Here is a 25,563-nt window from a genome sequence, read left to right as displayed (position 1 = left end):
ACCGCTGCCTACGTGACTTTGTAATTTTCTATTGTTCGCTCACTTGACTGTAAGTTGATTGTAAAGGTATAAAACCACCATTGTTCTTCTGCCAGGCCACCGCACCCTTACTAGGAGTGTGGTCCCTGCGCAGGTAATAAACTCATCTTAAAATACCAACTGGTCTCTGGTCTCATCTGCAAAACCGTGGGACACAACAATAGGAGTTGGGGATCGAGCCCTCAGTGGAGAGTCTTCGATCTCGCCATCAGAGATCGAACCGAGAGGTGGATCTTTATGTAACTCCAGATCCATACGGCGCGGGGACACCGGAGGCGTGACTCTCATCGCCGCTTGGATGGTCGGACCCAAGGGTGTCGGTACCGGGGCCATCATCGGAACCTAAGAGGCCGCCGAACCCGAACATCGATGTTTGGAATGCTCGGGTTTCTTCGGTTTCTTGGCTGGTTTCTCGGCTGGTTTCTCGGCCCTATCCTTCTTGGCCCTTTTGTGCACAGGCGGATTCTCAGGCGCACTGTGCTTTCTCTTTTCCTTCTGTTTCTTGGGTGGAGAAACAGACTGCTCTCCCATGGCGGAAGCACTCTCACCCGAAGGGCGTGAGGGCAGAGCAGTAGAGGAAGGGGCCGGGCATTGCGGCGGTTCAGTAGAGGCTGGACGGTGGTCTGGTGGGGCCGAAATTGCAGCGGGCTTAGCCACCAGCCAATCAGACTGTAGGAGGGCCTTGTCCCACAGGAGCTTCCGTAAACAGTTCTCCCTATTCTTCCTGGCTTGTTTCAAAAAGGCCAGGCAATGGACACACTTGTCCGTCCTGTGACCTTCCCCTAACCAAAGGAGGCACAGGTCGTGCGGGTCTGCAGCAGGCATTTTAGAGCAACACTCTCCACACTTGTGGAATGCCGCCCGTTGAGCTATTGCGAAAAAGAAGGAAAGAAGATAGCAAAGAGGGAATAGATAATATTTTTGTTTTGTTTTGTTTTATAGGAAGAAGACGACAAAAAACTGGAGAGAATAACAGGAATAATATATAAAGGTGAGGAGGGAATACTAACTTGGAATGAACAAGAGAAAAAAGTGGTTCAAACAAGAGAGCACGAGGTAAGATCTAAACGAGAGCGAAGCGGCACGAGGCACAACGAACGGCGGTCGCAAAGACTGGAAAATGGCGGACACTCCGCTCCTTATATACTACTAGGGGGGAGGGGGAGTGGAGTTTCCCGCCAAACCGTTAGCTGTTAATCTTCCGGCCAAAGGCACTGTGCAGGCACAGAACCCATATGTGTGATGCACAGAGGCCACGAAGAAGAATCTGCACTTCAATTGCTTGTTGACAAACATGCCAGAACTGCCCATATTTAGCAAGCAAAGCCATCACCCAGTATAGTCCATCTAATCTATACAACAGCTGCTACAGAAGAGCATACCTATTTTCCTGCGTTCAGGAGGAAGCTGGACAGCTGTCTGATCAGCAAATCTGCAGAGAACCATGTGCTCCTAGAATGACAAAAAATCCAAGCACAGATATCACAGGCGTCTTCCATTACATTCCTGCAAAATAACTGTTTCAGTAGCAGTACCCAGGGAACTATGTATATCTGAAGTACCTAACAATTGAATAAAGTTTCTTATTTTGCCATGAAAGATCATTTGCAACAGATTCTGGATGCCTTACATTCATTTATGCAACCAATAAAAAGGCTGCTGGTGCAAACTAGTCTGTGTCCCGTTTGGTCTCTTGTGGCCTGCAGTGACTGGCACTTACTATGTGGACTCTTGTTCTGTGCTTCTGGTTCAGATCAATGTGCTTTCACTGTTCCTTTCTGGTTTTTATCCATGGGCACATGAGTTGGAAGACTCAGAGTTCATAGAGCTCAATAAGGGCAACTGACATTATTGTTCCTAAACATTCCCTCTCTCTGGAGATCATGTCCATGATTTTCTAGAGATTTGCAGTCTCCGAAGCAGTTGCAGAAACAACTAGTTTGCAACTATAAGATTACTTGGGACAAGTCATATCACATACTATTTGTGCCACTAAGACATGCAGGGGTGGTGAAGTCAGCCAAGAAGATTCTTTTCTGATTCCATTATCTCCTTGAGCTGTCCTCCTCCGGAGTTTTCCAAAGGAGCTGAAATTTATTACAGTCTACTCCTCTTTAAAATGATGCAGAGCCTTTGAAAATCTGCTTAAGACATTGGAAGATACAATCTTAATGCAGATCTCAACAGTCGCTCCAAAATTTCTGAAAATGGAAGTGATGTCATCAGCTCCATCAGACTTCTGGGAGCCCAGTGATAAGGGTACCCTCCCTTTTGCTTATTCTATTCTTGCCTTTCAATGGTTAACAACAACAAATGAGGAGGGATTGGCATTCTTTTCAGCACCAGGTGAAGAATTCTTTATTTGCCCAGCATTTTAACGGTTTAACTTTTAAACTTCATTTTTAATACTGCATTTTATTCTGTACCACTGCTTCAATCTGTGCTGATTGAAGTTACAATTGCTCTGTGTGTGTGTGTGTGCGCGCGCGCGCACGCGCTTTAAATTAGTACTATAAGCTAATTAAATTAAGGGAATGCAGTGGTACCTCAACACCTTCCAGAGGCTTTGAATTATCACTCTAATAATTTCTGACTATTGCTCATGTTGGTGGAGGCTGTAGCCCAAAACATCTGGATGGCACCAGGTTGACTACTCCTGAAAGTTGGAAGTGCCCACATGTATCCTAATCTGTGTTGCTGTAAACTGCCTAGAGGTGTCTGCCTACTGGGCAATACAGAAGCTTAATATATTACTTTATTAATCATGAACAACTTTTTACATTTAGTTAAGTATGTAGAGAATCCTAGAAGGATTCCTCTACCATGCAGAGCTAAGACTAATTCTGTCTTTGGGACAGCTACCTTCTGAGGGGCTGTAAGGATCAACATTTATTCAGAAAAGTCATACAGAGAGCCTCTTTAGACACGCATATGACATTATACACAGCCACTGGGGCTTTCATCCAGTTCCACCATTAAAAAATAGCACCTTTTGCAAACAAACATTTAACCTGAGAGCTGATGTTCAGAAAAATAGAGAAAGTTCGTGCTGTGTGCACAGCTCCTCTCATTAAAGCTATACAGTGATCCCAAGAGCCCCATTATGTTTCGCAGAAGCTTATTTATGATTTTCTTGAAACATCATATGCACATACCATTGAACCACCAGCTGTAAGGAGTGTGTAAGGGCTGGTTGTGTTCCTAGACCAGATAGCACACCTCAGATATTTGCACATTATAGTCAAAAGGCATGGAGTACCAATACAATTAAATCAAAGCATGCAAAAAAACCAAAAAAAATTTGAAAGGGGGTTTTAGGAAAGGATGGTGAAGAAAGGGTTAAATATATCACTCCGCTATCACTGCTTTTCCATTTAGAATTTTAAAGCTTTTTAAAAAGGCGCTGGTCTATATTCAATGTGTTTGTGAGGTTAAAGCTTGTTAGCGTCAAATCTATATTATTGATATAAGCTATTTTACACTGAAACATAATAGTATCTGCTACAAATAGATCTAAATGAACAGAACTGAGTTTTCAATATGCGATGCCACAGTTGCCATTTGGAATGAAATACTAGCCGATTTGAAATGCTAGTCACCGTAACAAGCCTTCTGGCTCAACCTGACATAAGGGCGGCTTGAATCTCACACTAAAGGAAACACAACATTTAGATGAACTATGGAATCAGTGACACAGTGTCTAGCCACCGCATTCCAGCTTTGGCAATATATTTTCAGTAACTGAAAACATATCACTCCAATATGCAAAAATGCACATTAAAGCCTAGAGAACCATAGATACTCAGATATGTACATGGAACCAAGCCAGCATCTGGTACAGATCCACATGAAATGCTAAAGTGACTTGGACTGATTTCATAGTGTCTTCTTGGCTTATGCTTTCTTTAAAAATCAACGGATGCAAATTTATCAAAGCAATATGCTTCCTAGAACCTGCTGAACTCCCAATATGGCACATTTTCTTATCTGTTATATCTGCACTTTCCGGCTAAAAAACTGTTATATTATTTTATCTCAGTAAAAGATGAATTTACAAACATTCATGGCAAAGCTGGAAATATACAGCAATGGAAAACATATCATCACAGCAATGGTTTTCCCATAAGCACTCTGATAGATATTAAAAAGTTAAAGATACATAATGGCATTTTTATTTTTCAAGATTTTATGCCATATGTCATATGTGTACTGTTCTGTATAATTGTCTTTTGTGCATTGTATTTATTTGCTGCATTTATTGCTATTATATGTTTTATTTATTGTGATCCACTTAGAGGACGCTCGGGCCGATTAACAGAAAAAACTATAATTAATTAATTAATTAATTTCCTGGCCAAACAGGACCTGGAAGTACAACAGTGATTTGGTTCTCATCACAGGGAAACTAGGGTGTGATCTCTGTGTAAGACACTCTGATGACCCACAGTGGGTTGCATGTACCAAGGAGACTGATTCCATCATGAGTTTCAAGGTGTGACCAGCAAGTTGCTTGGCAAGAACTGCAAAAACCTCTTGTTGTGCCTTGCAATCTCGCCAGTTCCACTGCCTCTGGCAGCTGCTCCCCCAATGGCCTGGCAACGCTTGGGAGCTACAGTCACCGCTCTCGAAAAAGGTCCTATTAATTCCATGCCAGTCAACCTGCTTCTCAGGGTTTGCCCAGGAACTGCAATAACAGCAACAGGATGTAGGGAGTGGGCATGTCTTTCACTCACTGCAGACAGTTCAGATAGATCCGTCTGTTCTGAGGAGGAGGAGGATGTAGAAGAGCGAGTGTGGAAGAAAGGATTTTGAAGTTTTGAGATAACCTACTAGAGTTTCTCAGGCAGAGGGTGAGGACTGACCTGCTCTGGAAGGCTGGAAGGGTTTTCTGGATGGGAGGGGAGCAGAAGCAAGACCTAGTGCTTCACCAAGTAAGGAGGCAAAGGGAGAAATGAGCTTCTCAGTTGGAAGGGCTTTACCATTCATGTCCTCTAGCTCTCAAGTCACAAGAGCCACCCTGAGGGTCAAATCAAAGGCTACAGTGAGAGGGAGGAACAGAGGGGAAGTTTCCTATTTGGATCCAGCTCTTTACATGAGCAGATGCTTCTCCCTCAACTTTGGCAGAAGGATATTTAGAATTCATACTGTTCTGTTAATATGTTAAGTTTCAATAGAAGAACTGCATTTCAAAGGATTGTCATGAGTTTCAAAAACCAGATGGAAAGAGGGAAGAGACCAATAGTACAATGTTGTGATGGTTACTAGTGGCTAAAGCAATCTTTATTTCATAAATTTATTTCATAAATGTAATTAATATTGCATTAGTTTGGGTTAGTTACATTTCACTGAAACATGATTTTAGTTTAGGGGCCAACAAAAGAGAGCCTGCCAACCTATTCCTATTGAGAAAAAAGCACTGCAACTTGTTTCAGGAATTCCTCTGAAAAGTCTTGAATCTCAGGGAAATGGTGGGTCCTGTTTTTGCAACAGAATCAGCAGGCCCCACCACTTGTGCAACAAAATCATCTGAATGTAGGGTAAGCACCTGGTTGGCTTCTGTGCTAGATCAGCCTTCCTCAACTGCAATGTTGGCTGAAGAAGGCAGGGATTCTAGTCTAACAAATCTGGAGGGGAGCCAGTTTGTAGACAGCTGAACTATACAATGGTCAATTCACTCTAAGAAAAACAGTATTTGGAATATAATTGGAAAGAAAAACCTAAGCCATTACAATCCAAATCAGGGGATAAAAAAATTAAACAGGCAAAATAGGAGAGTGAGATTATATCAAAATGACTATAAAAATAGAAAAATGATCCAACAACGCACATATTTATGTCTGGCATGAAAGTTCCACTCCATTGGATCAACCTGTCACCAAATTCTTCTATTATATTGTGGAAAAGATCAGGAAGACACCAAAACAGAAAAGGTTCAGCAGCAGCATGACAACTATTTTTCTTTTTTTGATGGATGAATGTAGCCCTTTTATAGTGAAATCATTCAGTAGTCTTATTGACCTTTTTACTGTATTATCCCTTACATCATAAATGATTGTGTTATATATGCTTCTTACAATTTTGTGAGCCACCTCTAGAAATTCTTGAATCCAAAAAATGGTATACATGTTAAATTTATTTGGCACATAGAATATTTTATACTGCATTTATGACAAAACATTTTTCCTACACTTAAGAGGTAGGACAATTAATGCAATTGTCAAGCTTCACATGTCAATTGTGAAAAAGGGCTAAGAAAGAAATTTTAAACCATAGCTCTCCACTGCATACCTTACAGGATAGCACCTCCTTGAACTGATGACTGAAATGGAAAAATAGATGGATTCAGTAATCATCATGAGAAACAATTTAAAAATTTATTTTAAATTTGCAATTGCTAAAACATTTGGCTGAAATCTAAAGAAATGCTTGTGTGGATAGTGAATTGAATTCAGAAGCAACATTGGGTTGGTTCCTCATATGGACCTTCATTGCACACAGTGAGTATTTAAATACAAGTATTTATAATTACGGTGTAGAATATTTTAGGTTAAGAAAATCATTTAGGCTGCAAGCTATAGGTTGTACTTTTGCTTCCAAAGTATTGCCACTGCAATTCTTCGTATGTTTATTCAGAAGTAAGTTCCACTGTGTTAAACAGGGCTTAATCCTGAATATGTACAAGATGCAACCCAAGACTTTGTGATGAATGCCATACATTTTAACCAGTTTCCGCTACATACACCGACACACTGATTTCAACAAACATCTGACCTTCGTGGAAACGCAAACTTGGCTGTGTTCTGAATGAAGCCGTAACAGCAAGGGGAGATAACAAATGCTGCACGAACTTTGATACAGCTTTCAATCACCATATCCGTGGCCACTCCACAAGCATGCAATGCCACCTGCAAAAGTTATTGTTGAGTTACTGAAATGCAACAGAAAGCGTGCCATCAATAGCAACTTCAGCCTCTCCTTAGTCACACAATACGCTGTCAGTTATTTTCATTGCTCATTCTAAAATATAAGAAAGAAAGTATGCCAGGTGAAAAATATATTCACATTTGGCAATAGGTATTAAATATGATACTAATCCTAATGAAGTAGTGCAATGGCATTAAAAAATTAAAATCTGGCATAGCACAGAAGAATGTCAACACAACATTTTGGACAGTTCTAATTACCATATAAGGTGAGGTGGCATTTCTTTCACAGAACTAGGGCCTCAGATATTAATCAAACAGTTTATTAAAATGACCCAAAAAGGCTAAAAAGCAAAGTAATTTACACTTTTCCAGTATTTTATGTCAAGTGCATTTCATTCAGACAGATCCAAAGTAAATCATGGCTGATTATGTTGAACACAAGGATAGACAAAACTTGACAGTATTCTGGCATGGTTCTTATAATAAACTGATATGCTTTCTGCCAGGTTTATTCTCAGTCACCTGAAATGACAGCTTCCAACATTTCTACAAGTATGATAACTACATAGTACTTAAAGAATGTTTGGGTTTGGCTGATCAATTCAAGATATTGTGTAAAAAAGAGGAGCTTCACTGAGAGTCTAGACTGCACTGCACTGACCTGCCAGTTTATAGACTACAACTAATTATAACTAATTTATTACCACATTTTAAATAAATACTTCATCAACAACAATATTCATGGAACATATAATAGCACAATGTAGCTTGAGTCTCATGGATCTTTTCCAGTGATTACTGTAACATTTTTACACCACTTCTATGCAAACAAGTGGACTTATTGAGTTGAAATGCAATAAGTTATAAGCACAACTAATTAAATGTTCCCTTCAGTTCTGTGATTAGCTCCTGAGGCATCTTCTGTCTGACTTTTGTTTTCATTCCAGTCTTTAAGTTACTTACATTCCTGTCCTAACCATACTATCATTTCATTTCTTAGTCTGCAGTTTCTGGGGTTTGCGTCTGAGTAAACATGTGCATGATTGTGATGTTAGTTCAGTTTAACGCAGCTTGGGCCTTAGGTGTGCAATCACCCATCACCACCACCCCCTCCCCCCCCCACTTAAGCAGAAATAATTTCAGTCTTTACTCAACAGCCTTAACCATAGCTAAGGGTCATGTCAGTCCCACTATTAACCATGATTAACAGGGGATGATTTTAACCAGGATGTGAAAATCCTGGTTAAGCTCGAGACCATTTAGTACTAATTTTACAGCTGAGAACACTTAACTGTAGTTAAAGCTGGAAAGGGAAAGACAAGGAATTTATGTTCAAAAGGGGAAGGAATCGTGAAAGGAAGAATGTAATCTCACAGACCAATCTCAATTTCTTTATACTTAATGATCACATTGCCTTATGTCTGCATAAGCTCTTATTATCTTTCCTCCTTGTTCTCTAATGAGTGTATGTGTAGCAAAAATTTCTCACCATAGTATTGAGAAATAATTTCTACTAACAGTTTCATACCTTATCATTCTTCATATGGAATAATATAATATATTTCTTTTAAAATATAAGTCTAAAGTTATAGTTTCAAAATCACTTACCCCAATATTAAACATTCCTTTGAAATTGTCCATATTTGCTTGGATGAACCAAATGTTCTTTAATCCTAGTTCACAACTCCTCTCTTTAGCACGTATCAGTGACAACTCTTTGTTTTCAACCAATACTATCTACATTTCACAAAAGCAGCAGTTCAATATGGTCAACTTTTGAATAAAAATAAAACATGATAATGTTCAGGCACTTTGTCAGAAGCAAATAAATATTGGCTTCCTAAACAGAAATGTACCAGTCTAGTGAGTAATACATGTAAATTCCACCTGACCTAGTCAAAACAGATAATGGCAGCATTTTGGAGATGTCAATAAAACCATATGTGAATGCTAGTATCTAATGTCACTGTTTTCCTAGTGAAAGTTTATGCTAACTCTAGAGAATAAGGCTGCTTTACCAACTTTCAAAATGGCTGAACCAATTTTGGTGTGCTGTGTGTTCCTCCAAAAACCCTCGCTACATATCACAGGGGCACCCAACCTGTGGCTATTGCAGTAATCTATCCGTAATTACTGCTGTCACAGTGCAGAGAGCGAAGGTCTACAGTCAGTACTGAGACAACTTACTGTTCCAAGGAATGAGGTATCGCCTAATTCCACTTATCAGAACATAGCATTGTGGGCAACTACTACTGTACAGAAGAACAGGACTGGGATACTAGCAGGCTGGCATGTATTAGTCATACTGCATATGCCAACCATACCATATGTATACAGTTAACTCTTGCAAAAGTAATGAATCAAACATGTTAGCTAATGATAATGCATGGTATCTCTCACATCAAATTTCCACAATCATACTTTTGGCAATTGGGCCTGCTCTATGCAATTTTGCAGAACAGTGCACGCTGTAGTTCTCAAAGGAATTTGTGAACAGGCCTCTCCAGTTCATTTTCAACCATTTGGAAGAGAGCCAACTTTTTCAGGTTCACTTGTAGGCTTGAGCAGGAGTGACTCAAATTTCCCAGAGAAAATCTCCCTGAGACTTAATATGGAGACACGTTGCTCCTCAGAGAAACAGAAAATGTCTGCTGTTATTGTTCATGAGCCAGTAACTACAGTAGGGTATTTATCAAATAAAGCTTCTATATTCAAGTGGAAGTGGAAACACAGAATTTCCTGATCTGGGCTTCTGATTATGAGATTTCCCATTAAGGAAAACAAAAGAAAAACCTGAATGGTGATAGTAACAGAAAAAAATTATGGAAATCCTAAGTCATAAAAAAGATTAAAGCGCTTTGTCTGACGTTAGCCAAGAACCATGATGTGAGGTTAGTTATACAAACTTGTATTCTTAAGATAAAGACACTCCAGCAAATTTTCTATAGTTAAACATATATGCTTTTACTATAAATAGTAAGATTAAAATTTGTCTGTGGTTTTTGGGGTTTTTTTTTGACTCTTAAATAGTTTAGATGATTTTGTCATATAAAATGGAAATACATATGTAGTACCTTTCACTGCAAATCTTAAGATGTTCAATTGTTCTGAAGCTGATAAACATTGTTTCTACGTCATTGGGAAACTATGCTAAATTAGAGACTCCTAGCTTAGCCATGGCTTACTGTGAGACAAAGAGCAAACTGCATGCATGAGCAATATGCTCATGGCTATCTTGGCCTAATAAGACAGAATATGATAATCTAAACATGGCCTCTGTGTGGATCCTTGTTTTTCCCACAATGCAAGGGTGTTTGTAGTAACATCCATGTCAAATTGGGATTAGTTCTTGAATTATGATGGGAAATGTAAAGGATCCTTAAGGAAATCTACAAACCCCACATCTTACTGTGATTTCAGTTATTCTCCCTCGTTCAAATAAGTTGTATCCCCTACTTGTACCACACTTGAAATAGCATAATTAAGTTTATGTTCTCACGAGCGTTTGTGTGTGTGTTGGCTTGTTTTATAAGAGAGGACCTGTAGTGCAGTAATACACATATCATTTTCATGTAAAATGTGCCAGACTGTCAACCTAAGAATCTGAAAAGCTGATGTCTGGATGTCCCTATTCTAATCTTTTCTTTTTAAACAGTCTTCAGTCACACTTATCGTTGGAAGGAAAAACAGAATCTGCTGTTACTCAGAAAAATACATACAGGGTGTTCCAAAATTTGTTTAAAGTTTACCAAATGAAACAGTTTGGGTTTAAGTATTTGAAGTTCTGGAATATAGAAGCCTACATTTATTTGTTATCGATAGCTTACCTTGCATGATGACAATATGTGAGCAAGAACAATTCCAACATGGCCCTGTTCAAACCAAAGGGAAAAGCAGAAATAACTGTTCATCTGACACAACAAGGTCTTCATACAAAATATTGGTAGATTTTGAAAACAGATCAAATTCAAGTTTTTGCCTCTGTCCTGCATGTTGGTTATGGGCTGCTAGCCTCACAAAGATAAAAGGAACTGAGATTGCACTGTGTTAAAGGAAAAATAGATTACCCCACCACTGCAGAAGTCCACAATTACATCTTCAGGTTTAGCCAAGTTTGTCACTAAAGCCACCAGATTGTTGAGCTGCTGTTGTTTCCTTAAAGCACGATCACTGGACATCTTTCCTAAATATAATAACAAAGTATAAACATTGATCATGACTTCTTGTAAAAATAGTTTTGCAAATTTTCCTTGTAAATTTAATTAGTTTGTATTATAAATGTCCAATGTTTAGCAGGGCCATTGGTTTTGTATGGTACAATGAAACATGCTTTTACAGAAGGTTTATCATGACTCAGAGACTGACAGAAAAGGATAAAACAAAGTAAAAACTAGGATGTTATATTTCTGTTGCATTTTCAAGCATTACACCCTATACCTTTATAATTACAACATAGAATATAATTATAATATGTGAATAGCTAAGCATAAAGTGGAAACACCTTGAAATAGCAAGGAGTGACAGAATCATTCCAACAGAATGTAATTAATTAACATAAACAGTTACTGGATGTGTGAGTTAATTTTTAGTACCTAAATGCACTGGATCTAGGGTTAATTTGCTGTGACGAAAAGAGTTTCTTCCATTGGTGGAGCTGGGATGCACTGGCAGAAGGAGGAAGAGCAGTAGAGTTTTCTAATTCATCTTCCTCCTTCAGCCCCCAGTGTCACCTACATACTGCTTCCATCTAGAGGATCATCCAGTTTTCAATCCATGCAGTTCTGGATGCAGTTACTAATGCCATCTATATGTATTTGTGAAATCAGTCTTACTGAAAAATACCAAATAATAAATGATAATTTCCCTGCACTGTTGGACTCCTAAGGTGCTGGAGTCAAGAACGATACTATTTCATGCAACTACAGATTAGTGTAACTCCTGTCTAATTCAAGAGAGCCGCATTGCTTAATTAGCTCTAAATTTACTAGGGTGCGACTCTTTGCATGTTTAGAGATGAAAAAATTCTATAATTCCCAGGATCCTGCAGGAGTCATAGAGATGCAGGGAGCTTTAGCAAGCTGACCTTTAACAAGTCAGACTTCATAAATAAACAGATAAATTGATAAAGAGCAACAAGACTATCATTTATCGATCTTTGTTGTATTTATGGCACTGACAAAATGAAACTGTCTTATCCTATGCTTATACTTTGAGTCCATTTAGCTTAAGATTTTCCCAACTTTGTACCCTCTAGATGTTTTGAACTACAAACATTTGGGTGGCAGAAATTATAGCCTAAAGCATCTAGATGGTACTAGGCTGGGAAAGACTGATCTAGTCTGATAGTCTAGTCTATTCAGTCTGTCAGTGGCTTTCAAAGGGATGAGGCAGAGGTCATCATCTACAGTTGAAAACCCTCCTAATGGAAGATGGCAGGGACTGACCCTCCCAAGTTCTTCATGCAAAGCATGTGGTTTAATTTAAACTATGACCTCTTTTGATGGAAACGTATTTTCACTACTAAACAAAATTGATGTTTACAATTGTTCCCTGGCATAGATAGAATTGATTTATTTGTGTTCTATGAAGCCATTTATTCTGGATTTATTTTTAAATTAAAGAATAATTCAGATGCTAAAGCATAGTTTACACAGACAATGCTGTTTAGTTAATGAAGTTGAAGTGATATATGCATTTTGTAAACAGATCTTAAAACAGTAACACTATAAAATGAAATCCAATAAAATGCAATTTCAACCAGTGAAAGCCAATGGAAGCAGCAGTAGTGAACAATAATGGTTCCAGAGAGCAACCTTAGTAGGTTCTTCTTCATCCCACAACCAGCTGTCTAAAAAAATAATCTTCACAACATGTTTGCCAGAGCTTAGCAAGTGACTACAACCCTTTGCAAAAGAGGTCTTATTTAAAGTTCAGGTATTTGTTGAAATGCAGCATTTTTCTCCACAATTTTAAAGCAATATAGGCACTGGTTATAAAGAAGAATACAATTTACAGCCTTGGAATAAAAACCAGACACACATTTTTAAGGAATAATTTGTGCACCAAGAGAAACACTTCTCTTCCTCTGTAATTACTTCAGGTACACACACATTAACTTCTCATGAAGGAGTAACAATAAATGCCTCTGTTAGCAATATTACTGTGGTTGCAAATTATATCATATCTGGCATTTTTCTTCAAAAAAAAAGGATAACACGTGAACAATCTAAAACATTAAAGTGGGATTTTTTTCTTTTAATTTGACCAAAATCAGAAGTGAACTCTTAGAATTATGCTAATCAACAAGTATAAGCTTATTGCTTCCATGCAACTAAATTGTATTTTTTAGAATAACAGATATTTGCAATGATTTTTTAAAAACTCATCACAGAGCCAGCTATGGGTTCTTGCCATGAACCACTGTGCTACTGTTTTCACTTGATAAGGCTGGGCTATGACCAGATGATAAACAACCTTCTGTCTGTATTGTTATAGTTATCCCAATGTCATTAATGGTATAGCTATCACAAAAATGGTTGCTTGAATATGAAGTGTCCCTGTAGAAGTATCTACCCCTTTGACTTTTCCACATTTTTCTGTGTTACAACATGAAATTGAAATCACTGTAATTGACATTTTTTCTACTTGAAGTATACAAGGTACTCAACACTGAGAAGGTAGAAAATATTTTTACTGTGTCACAAAAGTTCAGGAAACAAAACAAAACTGGTACTTGTTGGTCACATATGTATCCATTCCTTTTGCTATGACATGCATTACTAAGTTCTTACTGCTTCTGGAAATATGGTAAATAGCTGCATGGAGTTCACTTGCGTGCAGTTCCAGTGCTGTATGATCTCAGATTCAGCTGTTTCTGGAAGACCCCAGAGTTTGCTGAAGAGCATACCCATGGTAAATGATCAACGTCATGAAGATCAAGGATTTATCAAAAAACTTCAGGATAAAGTTGTGGAGAAACACCAATCAGGCTTGGGTTATAAAAATAAATAAATGCAAACTATAGTATGAATCTCCGCAAGAGGATTTCTGGATCTACTATTACTAAATGCAAAGAATTTGGCTCAACCACATCTCAACTTAGACAAGCCTGTCCACAAAAACATTCACCAAAAGGCCACCCTAATTGAGCTGGAGAGATATACAGCTGAAGTGAGAGAAACTATGAGACAGCTATCACCTAGACCAGTGGGGGTAAACCTATGGCACATGTGCCACAGCGGGCACGCAGAGCCCTCTCTGTCGGCATGCGAGCCAAGTAACCCGAGTGTCGCCCCAGCAGCTGAGCATTGGATAACAGCGCACATAGGGGCCATGTGCATGCTCGGAAAGGAGAAGCGGTGCTAAGTGAAGATGTCACAAGCCGCGATTCGCCTGAGCTTTCGCATGGCTGGTGAGTATGCTGCCAAGGATATATATATACACTTGCTTGGACTGACTGTGAGTTGTTTTTTCTAAACTAAAACCTCACTTTTCAGGTTTTATTGCAATGTTGGCACTGTGCGATAAGTAAGCGGGTTTTGGTTTGCAGTTTGGGCACTCAGTCTCTAAAATGTTCACCATTACTGGGTTAGGGTTAGAAAAATGAGGTGTATGGCTTTTATGGTTGGAATGTGTTTAGAATGGGTAGACATCTTGAGCTGTGCAGAAAAAAGCTACTCAAGGAAGGCTTTTTCAAAATCACCCTATTTTCAGTGGAACTTTAGCCCTATATTAGGGTTAAGGGTGTGCACCAGGGTAAGGTTAGAGTTAGAAAAATGAGGTGGTCCTGGCATGATTTTGATGGCTGAAATGTATTTAGAATGGGCAGAAATGTTGAGCTGTGCAGAAAAGTACTCAAGTAAGGCTTTTTCAAAATTGCCCTTTTCAATGGATATTTCGCCCTATATTAGGGTTTGGGGTGTGCACCAAGGTAGGATTAGGGTTAGAAAAACAAGGTGTCCTGGAAAGGAGTAGTGGTGCCAGGCAATGATGTCACGAGCCATGACTCATTACCTGTCACTCATCTGATCTTTCGCATGGCCGTTCAGTGCGCCGCCATGGATAGATAGATACTGTAGATAGATAGATAGATAGATAGATAGATAGATAGATAGATAGATAGATAGATTTGCTTGGACTGGCTGTGAGTTGTTTTTTCTAAACTAAAAATCAGATTTCAGGTTTCATTGTAGTGTTGGCATTTTGCAATAAATAAGTGGGTTTTGGGTTGCAGTTTGGGCACTCGGTGACTAAAAGGTTCACCATCTCTGACCTAGACGTTCCACATAGCTGGGCTTTATAGAAGAGCAGTAGAAGAATGTTGCTGCTGGAAAAAACCCAAAGTAGGTTTGGAGGTTACAAAAGGCACGGGAGACCCAGCAAACATATGAGAAAATATTCTCTGGTCTACTGAAACAAAAAAGAAGCATGTTTTGTCCATACAAAATACTCTGTGTGGTACAAAGCCAAGAGTGTTCATAGCCCTGAGAATACCATCCTCATGGCAAAGCATGACGGTGTCAGCATCATAATGTGTGAATGCTTTTCCTTGGTAGGGAAACTGATAAGGATTGAGAACCAGATGAATGGAGCCAAAGATGGGGCAATTATGGAGGAAAACTTGTTTCAGTTTGCAAGACATCTGGAGCTGGGGCAGAGGTTTACTTTTTAACAGGACAATGACTATAAACATACATCCAAAGTAACACCGGACTGCTTTCAAAACAAGAACCTGAATGTCTTAGAGTGGCCAAGTCAAAGTACAAATCTAATCCAACTGAGAAATCTTTGGCAAGACTTGAAAGTTACTGCTCACCAACAATCCCCATCCAACCTGACAAATCTGGAACACTTTTGCCAGCAAGAACAGACAAACAATGCAGGATACAGACATGCAAAGCCAACAGAGATTTACCAAAGAGGACTCACAGCTGCCAAAGGAGTGTCTATCATGCATTGACTTGGCGGGTGGGAATAATCATGAAACCAACAAGTTTCCCTTTTTCTTTTTTTAACACTTAACAATTTAAATGTTTTGGACCTTCAGAGTGTTGTACATCTTGCGTTCATTAAGTGGTAACAATGTCAATCAAAACTGCTTCAGTTCCAAGCTGTTTAACACAACAAAATGTGGAAATTAGTGGGTGAGTATTTCTACAAGGCACTGCATCTATAAGGATATTTTTCTTTTATGGGCATGTCTTTTTCCCACTCCATAATATTAATGTCTCTCAAAGTGTAAGTGTACTCTAAAGATGCAGTAAGTCACTTCTATGTGTATTATAAGGTAATATGGAGTTAATCTGATCCAGTGCTTTTTCACACAGTACTTAGTCAAGTTACTGAATTTGCCATTAGACAGTTTTAAAAAGGGAGTAGACAAATTCATGAACAATAAGCCTGTGAAGGATCGAAAGGTTACAACATGAAAAATGTGGGAAAAGTTGAACGGGGGGGGGGGGGTAAAAAAAAAAGGCACAGCACATTCATTTATAACGTGAGATGCTTGGCCCTGCCAAAATTTGAAAGGGAATCAATGGCCAGCTCCTCCTAGGGTTGGCTGCATTAATTTGGGAGAAAACTGCCAAGCCCTGATGGCAAACATGGAAGAAAGATCCAGATTTAAGAGCATGCAACTGGACTGGTGGGAGGAAACTTCCCCAAACCCCTCTTCTCAAAGCGAACCTTCTAGTACCCTGTAAATGGGACTGTGATATGGCAGAGAAGAAAGGGATGCTCCCTAAATGTTACTGGAGGTACATGGGCAAAGCTGTACACATATAAGGGACTTCTGTTTTGTTTGCTTCTGGCAACATACAGGTATGTGAAGGAGTGTCACCTGGTAGAGAGTCGTGATCTGTTCTTCCCTGTGGTGGAGGGAAGGACACAATCCAATGGGGCAAAGCTAAAGGAACTGGGTTTCAGGCTGGATGTCAGGAAGTACTTCCTGATGGACTCCTAGGATATGGAATGGGCTTCCATGGGAGGTGGTGGAAGCCCCATCGGTGAAGGTGTTCAAGGAGAGATTGGACACCCACATGTTGGACATTATATGAGCAGAACCAGCTTGTGCTGGAGGTCAGACTAACGGCCCAGAGGGCTCCTTCTGACTTGCTATGTTTCTATATGCCTAAATCTAGATCCAACTCACAATCTTGTTACCCTCTCAGGTCCTTCTGCTGCATCTCTTTTATAATGGTTTATAATTGAGTTTAAGGCTCTCAATTCATGCTGAATGTTCAACAAAATATATCCTTTGCCCAGTCAGAGCTAGGGAAATACTACTTTTAGACATAGCCCAGAATAATTATTATTCTACAAACTATCTTGGGAAAATTTACTTAAAAGGTCATTTAAGTCAGTGTAACACAAGACAATGTTTCTAAGTTTTTTGTGTTGTGAGTGTGGATTCAGGGGGCGGTTTAATCAAAAAACTTTCTTCTAGTACTGTTAGCCAATTTGTACTTTATTAAGGTAATCTTTGCAAAATGATTTTATCACTTCAGCAATGGGAAAATAACCTTGTTCCACCTATGCTGTTTCTATTATTTCTTGGAAGTCCAAATGGCTATTAAAACTGCCCTTGACAATTTATAAAATGTAAAGCCAGACAGATTTCTCTTGATAAGCCTTAGTTTGCTTGCATATGGGAAACCTATTTGGACAACAAACAAAGCTGGGTGTATAAAAATTACAACCAGCAGGAGCTTCAATAAAGTGACAGATTAATGAGAGTCTAGGAAATAATCAAAACAAGGCATTTTTCTTATTCTCTTTTACAGGGTTTTATTAAAATTCCAAAAGCGATTTCTTGGCTGTGCTTCTTTGCTTCCAGAGACTCAAGATACACCTCACCCTTGCAATTGCTAGAAGTGACAGTGATTACTAGTTGGTCCTGAGTGCTAGTTTAGTGTAAAGGAGTAATATAATTTTAATTAATAGTAAGATATAAGGGAGCACGACAATGAGTTATGCATATATTCGCATTGTTGAATTGTTAAGCAAAGTATCTGGTGGATTGTGACATACTTCTGAAAATGAAAAGTGGTACATCTCTTTTCTAAAAGTGTTCTAGAATGAACCTACCATCCCAATTACACAAAGGTGCTCCATTCATTTTCCATCTAGATTAGCACCAGGGGGGTGGTCCCTCTCAAAGAACACGAATGATTTTGACTGGCATTACCAAGAAAGGAAACATGCATCTTAATAAGAGGCCAAAAACATAATCTGAGTGCCTCCTGCCAGTCATCTGTCTTAAGAGTAAATTCACTGGCCAAGTCCTCTTGCTTGAATCAGAATAGGTTCCACAAACATGTGTTACTTTCCAAAAAGAAACCAAGAAACTTAGTTTTTTCCTAAATCCATTCCAAAATCTGGAATCTATCAAACCTCCTACGACAACATCTGGAGAATAACATTTCTCTTGATTCCATGAACCCCTGAACTTTGTCCTTTCCTGAAGATGTGCTTCTCCGGTGCTGGTTTTCAGGGAACCTCATATCAGTCTGTACCACTGTGTGATGCCTCCAGTCTTTCAGGGTACCTGAAATACTGAAGTAATATTCCAGGCACCAATGACCGTGGAAAAGTGCAGGTTTGCACTGTGACAAATTATTTCATAAATGGTGGCTGTCCATTTTGAAATCTATGAATCCCAAGGTTCTTTCCACCTCCATGCATCATGACATCATCAAAGGCATAAGAAACCCAAGCATGTGATGTTTCCAGGGCACCTACTCATGCACCCATTAAGTTTTATTTCCTAAATTTCTGGAGGCTTGGATACAGTCATTACAGTATTCAGAACACTAGGGAAGAATGCAACATTTACAGAGCTGCTACCACCATTGTAGGCTGTGGGGAAAGACAGGGCCCTGTGACATTTTGGCTCAGTGTGTAATATGTTTATTGAGGGTGGAGAAAGAAAACTCTTAGGTTTTCCACTAAAGAGGCTCATCCCCCTACTAACTACAAAATTTGGTTCCATCACCAACTGTAGCTACAAATCATGAAATAGGTATTATAGTAGTTCATGAGAACAGGAATAGTGCTTCATCAGAAATAGAATGATTAACTATTTTTAAAAATAACCAATGTATTTTATCAGGGTCATTAACCCATTTCATAAATATTGGTTCTCGCATCCTCTGCTACAATGAAGACAAGTACAATGTGCAAACCAATGTAAATCAGGAATAATTATCTCATTTGATTTTTCATCACAGGGAACCTTATCTTAAAATGTAAGCTTAAGTATAACATTATCTGTCCTTTGGTTGTCTAAAAAGGGCAACATTCTGAACTGTTGCACAGAGAATTAATAGAGATTAATTTTTTTATAAATAAACTAATCTCTCAAAGGTTCTGAATGTCTGTTCAGAAGCAAAGTAGTGTTACTTTTTGATACAAATGTACCCCTCAATACACACACTTCACACAGATGACAATTCATGCCCACACAAATATCAAGCTTAGCTAATCCTGTTGAAATAAAGACAGAAATCAGAACAACTTATTGAGGTTCCAAGTTTAAAATATTGCAATGTGTAAGAACTCTCAGCCTTGCTATCTGTTAATCCAGCTTCAAAAAGCCACCTAGCACTCTTGCAGTCAGCAATCTTTTCATGGTGGGCTTTAGCATTATTCATTCTGTTTATTAAGATAAAATGCCAAAGCAGCTGCAAATCCTTTTATTGGCTTTTGAAAGCAAGACCAAGATGTGGGTGGAAATAAGTTTTCCCTCACTACTGAGAATTTGGACACTAGCCCAATCCTGTGTTCCAGTCCTTTACAGGTCCATGATAAAAAGAAAATAATTAGAGTTGACCAAATATCCTAAACAATTTTTTGCTGTTTAAAAGACTGGCTATCTTAAATTAATGTGAGCTGCAGGCATCCATCATGCTGCTGAATATAATTATAAACAATAAAAGATACCAAAACCTTTAAAATAAGCTCCACTTTATTTCATCTTTTGCCAAGTTTCACCAGTGGTGCTTCCTGCCCTGGCAATCAAAAGGTCTACTTGTCAGCTCTTGTCTTCCGCAATACATAGAACAGGCATTAAAGCGGCAAGGCAAGAGTGGATAGGAATGGGAAGGAGTGCCAGTGGACAACTTGAGAGCATGGGTCAGGACCACTACAATAAATTATTTTACTGCTATGGATTTCAAGTGACATGCACAACTCTTAAATATTTCTTTTCTATAACAAGTCCTATACTTTGTCCAGGGAGTTCAGCGTGCCATCATGGTTCTCTCTCCTGCCTCTAGATGTACTGTTGTCACAACAACCCTGCGACACAGATTAGACTTAGGGACAGTAGTAGGACCAAGGTTACTTAGTGAACTTTAAGGCCATGAGATTTAAATCTGGTTCCCCTTCTGACACATCAGCTATTATGAAACACAGCATTAGCTGCTAATTCTGCTCATCCAAGAAGACCCCTATACTGGGCTGCAGCAGCCTCTGCATAAAGCTTCGCTTAAAAAGCAAAATTTATGGCTTGACTAGAGGGAACACAGTGGACTCCCCTACCAAAAAAGGAGGAACCAGAAAACTCAGAAAGGTTTCATTAACCATGTAAAAAAAAAAATCTAAGTAAACAAACATAAAGGGCCATTATAAGGGAACTTTTTATCATCCACATGAGAAACTACAAATAATATCAATAGAGCTGCAAATTATTAGACAATGGATTCAATTAACAGCAGGGCATTGGACCCAGTGGCCTTCATGGGTCCTGAAGTAAAATTCAGGAGACCATGGGACTCCAAAGTGCACTCTGAGAAGAGGTCCTGCCCTTTCTTCAATTGTCTGGGCATGCCAAGAGTCTTGTAGAATAGGCAAGGTTTGTGGCAGCTGCAAATAATCAGGCCACTAAAGCCCACTAACATATACAAGTCACTGGCTCAAGGTGATCTCATTGCAGAATGCATAATTTTGCAAACAAGAGGGGTGGGCTCCTGAATGAGCAAAAGTCATCTGCTCAGGTCTTTCCCTGAAATACACTGTAGCTCCTGCCCCAATTTTGCCAATAATATCTAAGTGGTGTGATTTTTACTGGAATTATTTTTACCACTAGAGCAACTACAATACCTGCAGTAATTCCACAGTTAAGATTTAACAATAGTTACAGCACTGCTTCTAACACCATCTTGCTAAATAATGGTTAGTTAATAACAGTAAGTCTTAGCCTGACATCAAAAAATCTATATAAGCATGTGTCTCCACTCCTACAATTACTTTGAAAGCATCAAATCAAAAGCCTTTGGGGAAAAAAAAACTCGTAATATGCTTTCAATTATATGCATCCAATATCAACCTTTTGTGTTATGTCTGGATCATGCTATCTTTTGAGATAGACTTAATCTGTTTCTAGTTAATTTTCAAAACACAAACCTCCTAGCCAGTAATGAACATTATTGCTAAATTTAACAGACAAAATTTAAATCTGACAGTACATTCTGTTCTTTTAGGCAAGCTGAGTACAAAAGGAAATAAATATTTTGGGAGTTTTTTAGTATGAATTATATTTTAATAAGTATTCACATCATGCTAAGTAAAATCAAGACCTTAATTTTTATACTTACATTCTTTTTTAAGGACAGACTTGATGAGATATTGCTTTTCCAACTGATTAGATCTCTAGTCCTTAAACATTTCTGCAAAGCATGTGTGAGAATTCCCAGTGCAGTTCAGAAAGTCAGTCCTTAGCACAGTGCCATTTTTCAAATGAAAATCCCCCCCCACGTTCTTCAATCAAATTTGTAAAACATAAGGGCATTTTTGAAACAAAATGAGTGTAGACTATTTGACATCTTCTATGAGATTTTAAAGCACAATGGCATAAACTGTTGCTTATACTCAAACAACTAGAGTGAGGGATAAGACCCAGATGACCATCAAGTCGTGGCATATTATTGTTCAAACACTCGCTCCTGTGTTTAGCTTCTACAGAACAACAAAACAGAGTCCAGAAGTATGACTCTGACTTGCACAATATTGCCATGGGTTTTTAGTTTTTCTGCTCAACAGCTTCTTTCTTCCAATTGTGGCTAATATTGACTAAAACTGACTGCAAGATTGAGAGGTAGGACTGAAAGAGACATCGCTGCACTAAAAAACAAAAACACAGCAGTACACACTTAAATCTCTTTCGATCAGCCTGCTTTACTGGATTCTGACCAAGATATTCCAATCTGAAATCACTTGCTCACAAACAATAACATCACTTTCAGTAGCACCATTGACAGTCAAGTGTTTTCAAGATCTCCGCCAAATTATGTGTGAATGAATGATCACATCACCAAATTTTCGCCAACTTGAAGACAAGATTTGGCTTGAAACAAATTGTATATATTGAAGGTTATTAAAAAGTCTTTTTCCCCTAACATGAATAGTTTTGAAAATAAATACTTGCCTACAGCAACTTAAAGCTGATGTGAAATAAAACTAATAACATCACTACATTGACTTATATTGTCTTAAATAAAAACACAAAAAGGAAACAAGAATATAAGGCATGAGAAGCTAAATGTCCAATATGCTTTTCCCATTACTACTGCCATAAATATGGTGATGCTTGAAACAGATTTTAAGAAGAGCTAAGTTAATATTATTTTTGTAAATGCTGTCAAACACATTTACAATGACCTAATATTAAATACACACACAAATTGGGTGATTGTATAAAGTGAAATACCCAATGATATGAAATAAAATTTGACTGGTTAAGCACATAAACACAAATAAATCACCAGAACAGACCTATATTCAGACAGCTTCAGCTACTGGGTACTATATAAATGAAATAATTACAATATTATAATAATATTAAATAATGGCTCCAAAGAAAGTTCAGAGCAAGCATGGTGGTAAAAAGAAAGTGCAGAGCAGTACTGAAGGTGAACCGAATGTGCAGATTTTTTGCCAAAATTGATCCTATAGCTAAGAGACAATGAAGAGAGGAAACCCCTGAAGGAGACCTCCCCGATATTCTTATGGAGGGCGACCCTCCCTCCCAACAATAACTTCTCCCCACACACACACCTAGGTTAGTGTTCTCTACTGTACTGTACTTTGTTTCAATCTTTTGTGATTTAAAAAAATATTTACAGAATGGATCAGGCTTATTTACATTGAACCTTATGGGGAAATTTGGCTTGGTTCGTGGAACGAATTAAGTTCGTGAACCAAGGTACCACTGTATTCTAGAGAGTTGAGGGGTGACTACAGATGACCACTTATGAAATGGTCACTTGCAACTTACATTATTAAACGTTATTGGCTTTTCTGTGCTGGCATAACAGGGAGAATCTTAGCACTTCCCTGCTTTTATTTATTTTATTTATTTATTAAAACATTTTTATGCTGCCCCATTCGCCGAAGCCTCGGGGCGGCTTACAACATTTTCTGCATTTTGGATCAGGAGGAGGAGCATTTGGGAGGAGAACTGGAAAGAGGGACCTCGATTAGGACTTCAGAGGCCAGCTAGGTGAATACAGAAGGTGGTACTCCTTCAAGAAATCAAGCCCTAAGCCAAAAACAGCCCTTTGAATCATGCCTGGTAGCTGGTAGAAATGTACTGGCATAACAGGACATCTGCCAATCCCAGTTAAAAGGGTACTTGCAATGCTTTGGACTAACTGAAATCTCTGGGCTGCACATTTAATACATTTTGCAATAATCTAAATGGGAGGTTACCAGAGCATATATAACCATCATAATTGTTGTCAACAGCCCAGAGAGCTTCAGCTACTAGATGGTATGGAGATGACACACACAAATAAAATCTATCTCAGCTACAGTTGACAAATAGCCTAAGCTGAAAAAAGGTTACCCGAGTTACTGAGGCTACCTGTGTCCACAGTGTTATTGATGGATCCAAGAGCCACCTACTCATATACAACAAATCTAATTCATTTTAGGGGGAGTTTAAACCTCTTGAGAACAGGCTGAACAACACTTAAATGGTCAATCGAACCACCATAAGTAGTAACTCTATCTTGTATGGATTATGTCATGATTTATTAGCTCTATCTAGTCCATTACCCTTTCAAAGCACTCATTCAAAACCCTCATGTATGAAAGAAAATGTAGAAATAGCATGCTTGTGACCCCTCAGCCTACATCCCTGAGTACAGGGAGTCCTCAGGTTATTATGAGCGCCATTCCTGAAACTGGAATTCTTTAAGTCAAATTTGTATATGACTTAAAGGAAATACAAGGAGGAAGAGAAGAAAGGCAGTCCCTCCTTCCTTTCTGCTCTTCCTCTCTTCCTGTTTTTCCCTCCTTTCCTCTTTCCTTCCTCTCCTTGACACCTGGTGCCCATAGGTGCCCACTTGCCACTCAAACACAAGGTGGGACTTCCAGGTTTGCTCGTTCATAAGTAGTGGTTGTTCTTAACTCGGACATTCATAACTGGGGGACTGCATGTACTAACATACATTTTAATGTATTTTAGTAATTCAAGCTTTTCAATATACAAGCAGTCCCTGGGTAATGAATGAGTTCTGCTCCTGAGAAAACAGAAATTCATCTTCAAGTAGGATTTTGTATGTTGGATCATGTATAGTAGGCATACATTCGTGGGGGTTACGGATGCGGGACCCCTGTGACAGTGGAAAAAATGTAAATATATCTAGTGCCCCCTGCCCAATCTCACCAGGGTCTCCCTCTTTACAGCAAGGAAATGCTGTAAAGACTTTCCTCTCCGTATGGGCAGGGTAAGGCCTGCTTTGGAGGTCTACCTGTCTCCCCTTTTCACTTCATCCCTCTCTATGATGCTTTAGATGCCTTCCTCCTCTCCCCTTATGCCTCCTCAATCTCTATGGTGATAATTTCCGGCAGTAATCCTTTTAAGTATTCTTTTAAATTATAGGCTTTATGGAAGTGTGTTCATAAGTAGGGTTTGTTCGTTATGTTTGTAACTCATGGACTGCCTGTAATTCATTGCTATTTATCACTGAACTCTCTATTTTCTACCCTAGTGTGAAATTACTTTTCTAGTGGGAAGTATGAACAATTCCTTATGAACTTGGTATAAAATACTGCCATTTTAAAAAAGCATACCAATATTACAAATAAATGTAATTTTTATACTTTTCATAATATTTTGAAAATTTTCTTCCATTCTCAGACAAAGTAAAATTACATGTTGTTCAAGTTTCTGTATTAAATGGAAAACAGCCCTTTTTTACTGAATGATTTGACTAGGATATAAGTAAAACTGAAAATTGAGTTTTAATTCATGATTTATCCTCATATATAATGAGAACTTTAAGATGCAATCTAATGTATGTTCAGACAGAAAAAAAAATCCCCAGACAACCATGAATACGTCTATACTGCTTACAGGAACTGTGCTCCTGGAGGTAGTGCATTCCAGAATTTGGGAGATGTAACAGAAGGCTCCTTCTCATGTACCTGATAAACATTACCGCGTAAGAAGCAGTTTCACTAAGATTCTTTCAGATCTTAATAACTGGATGGGCTTATGATGAGACAGACAGTTGCTTAGATAACTAGAACCTAAACAGTTTTGTGTTCAAGGTTAAAATTAGAATCTTGAATTGAACCTGGAAAACAACTGGCA

General features: G+C 38.6%; 1 protein-coding gene across 6 annotated transcripts in view; it reads right to left on the bottom strand.

Annotated features, from left to right (window-relative positions):
• The window catches only part of GSTCD (glutathione S-transferase C-terminal domain containing), a 57,346-nt gene that overhangs the window by 9,962 nt on the left and 21,821 nt on the right, over positions 1-25,563 (bottom strand). For 3 of the 6 annotated variants that reach the window (XM_044428370.1, XM_044428371.1, XM_044428369.1), the window contains 6 exons: positions 11,033-11,148; positions 10,793-10,837; positions 8,574-8,702; positions 6,811-6,944; positions 6,328-6,358; positions 1,422-1,491 (listed from right to left, as the gene is read on the bottom strand). In XM_044428370.1, coding sequence (XP_044284305.1) covers positions 1,422-1,491; positions 6,328-6,358; positions 6,811-6,944; positions 8,574-8,702; positions 10,793-10,837; positions 11,033-11,148 — 525 coding nt within the window. The other 3 variants (XM_044428373.1, XM_044428374.1, XM_044428375.1) reach the window with 3 other exon arrangements.

Source organism: Varanus komodoensis, unplaced genomic scaffold (assembly GCF_004798865.1).
Source record: "Varanus komodoensis strain SLA01 unplaced genomic scaffold, ASM479886v1 scaffold2, whole genome shotgun sequence".
NCBI classification, from domain to species: Eukaryota; Metazoa; Chordata; class Lepidosauria; order Squamata; family Varanidae; genus Varanus; species Varanus komodoensis.
Note: the sequence above shows the minus strand (reverse complement) of the source record. Positions and strands in the feature narration are given on the sequence as shown.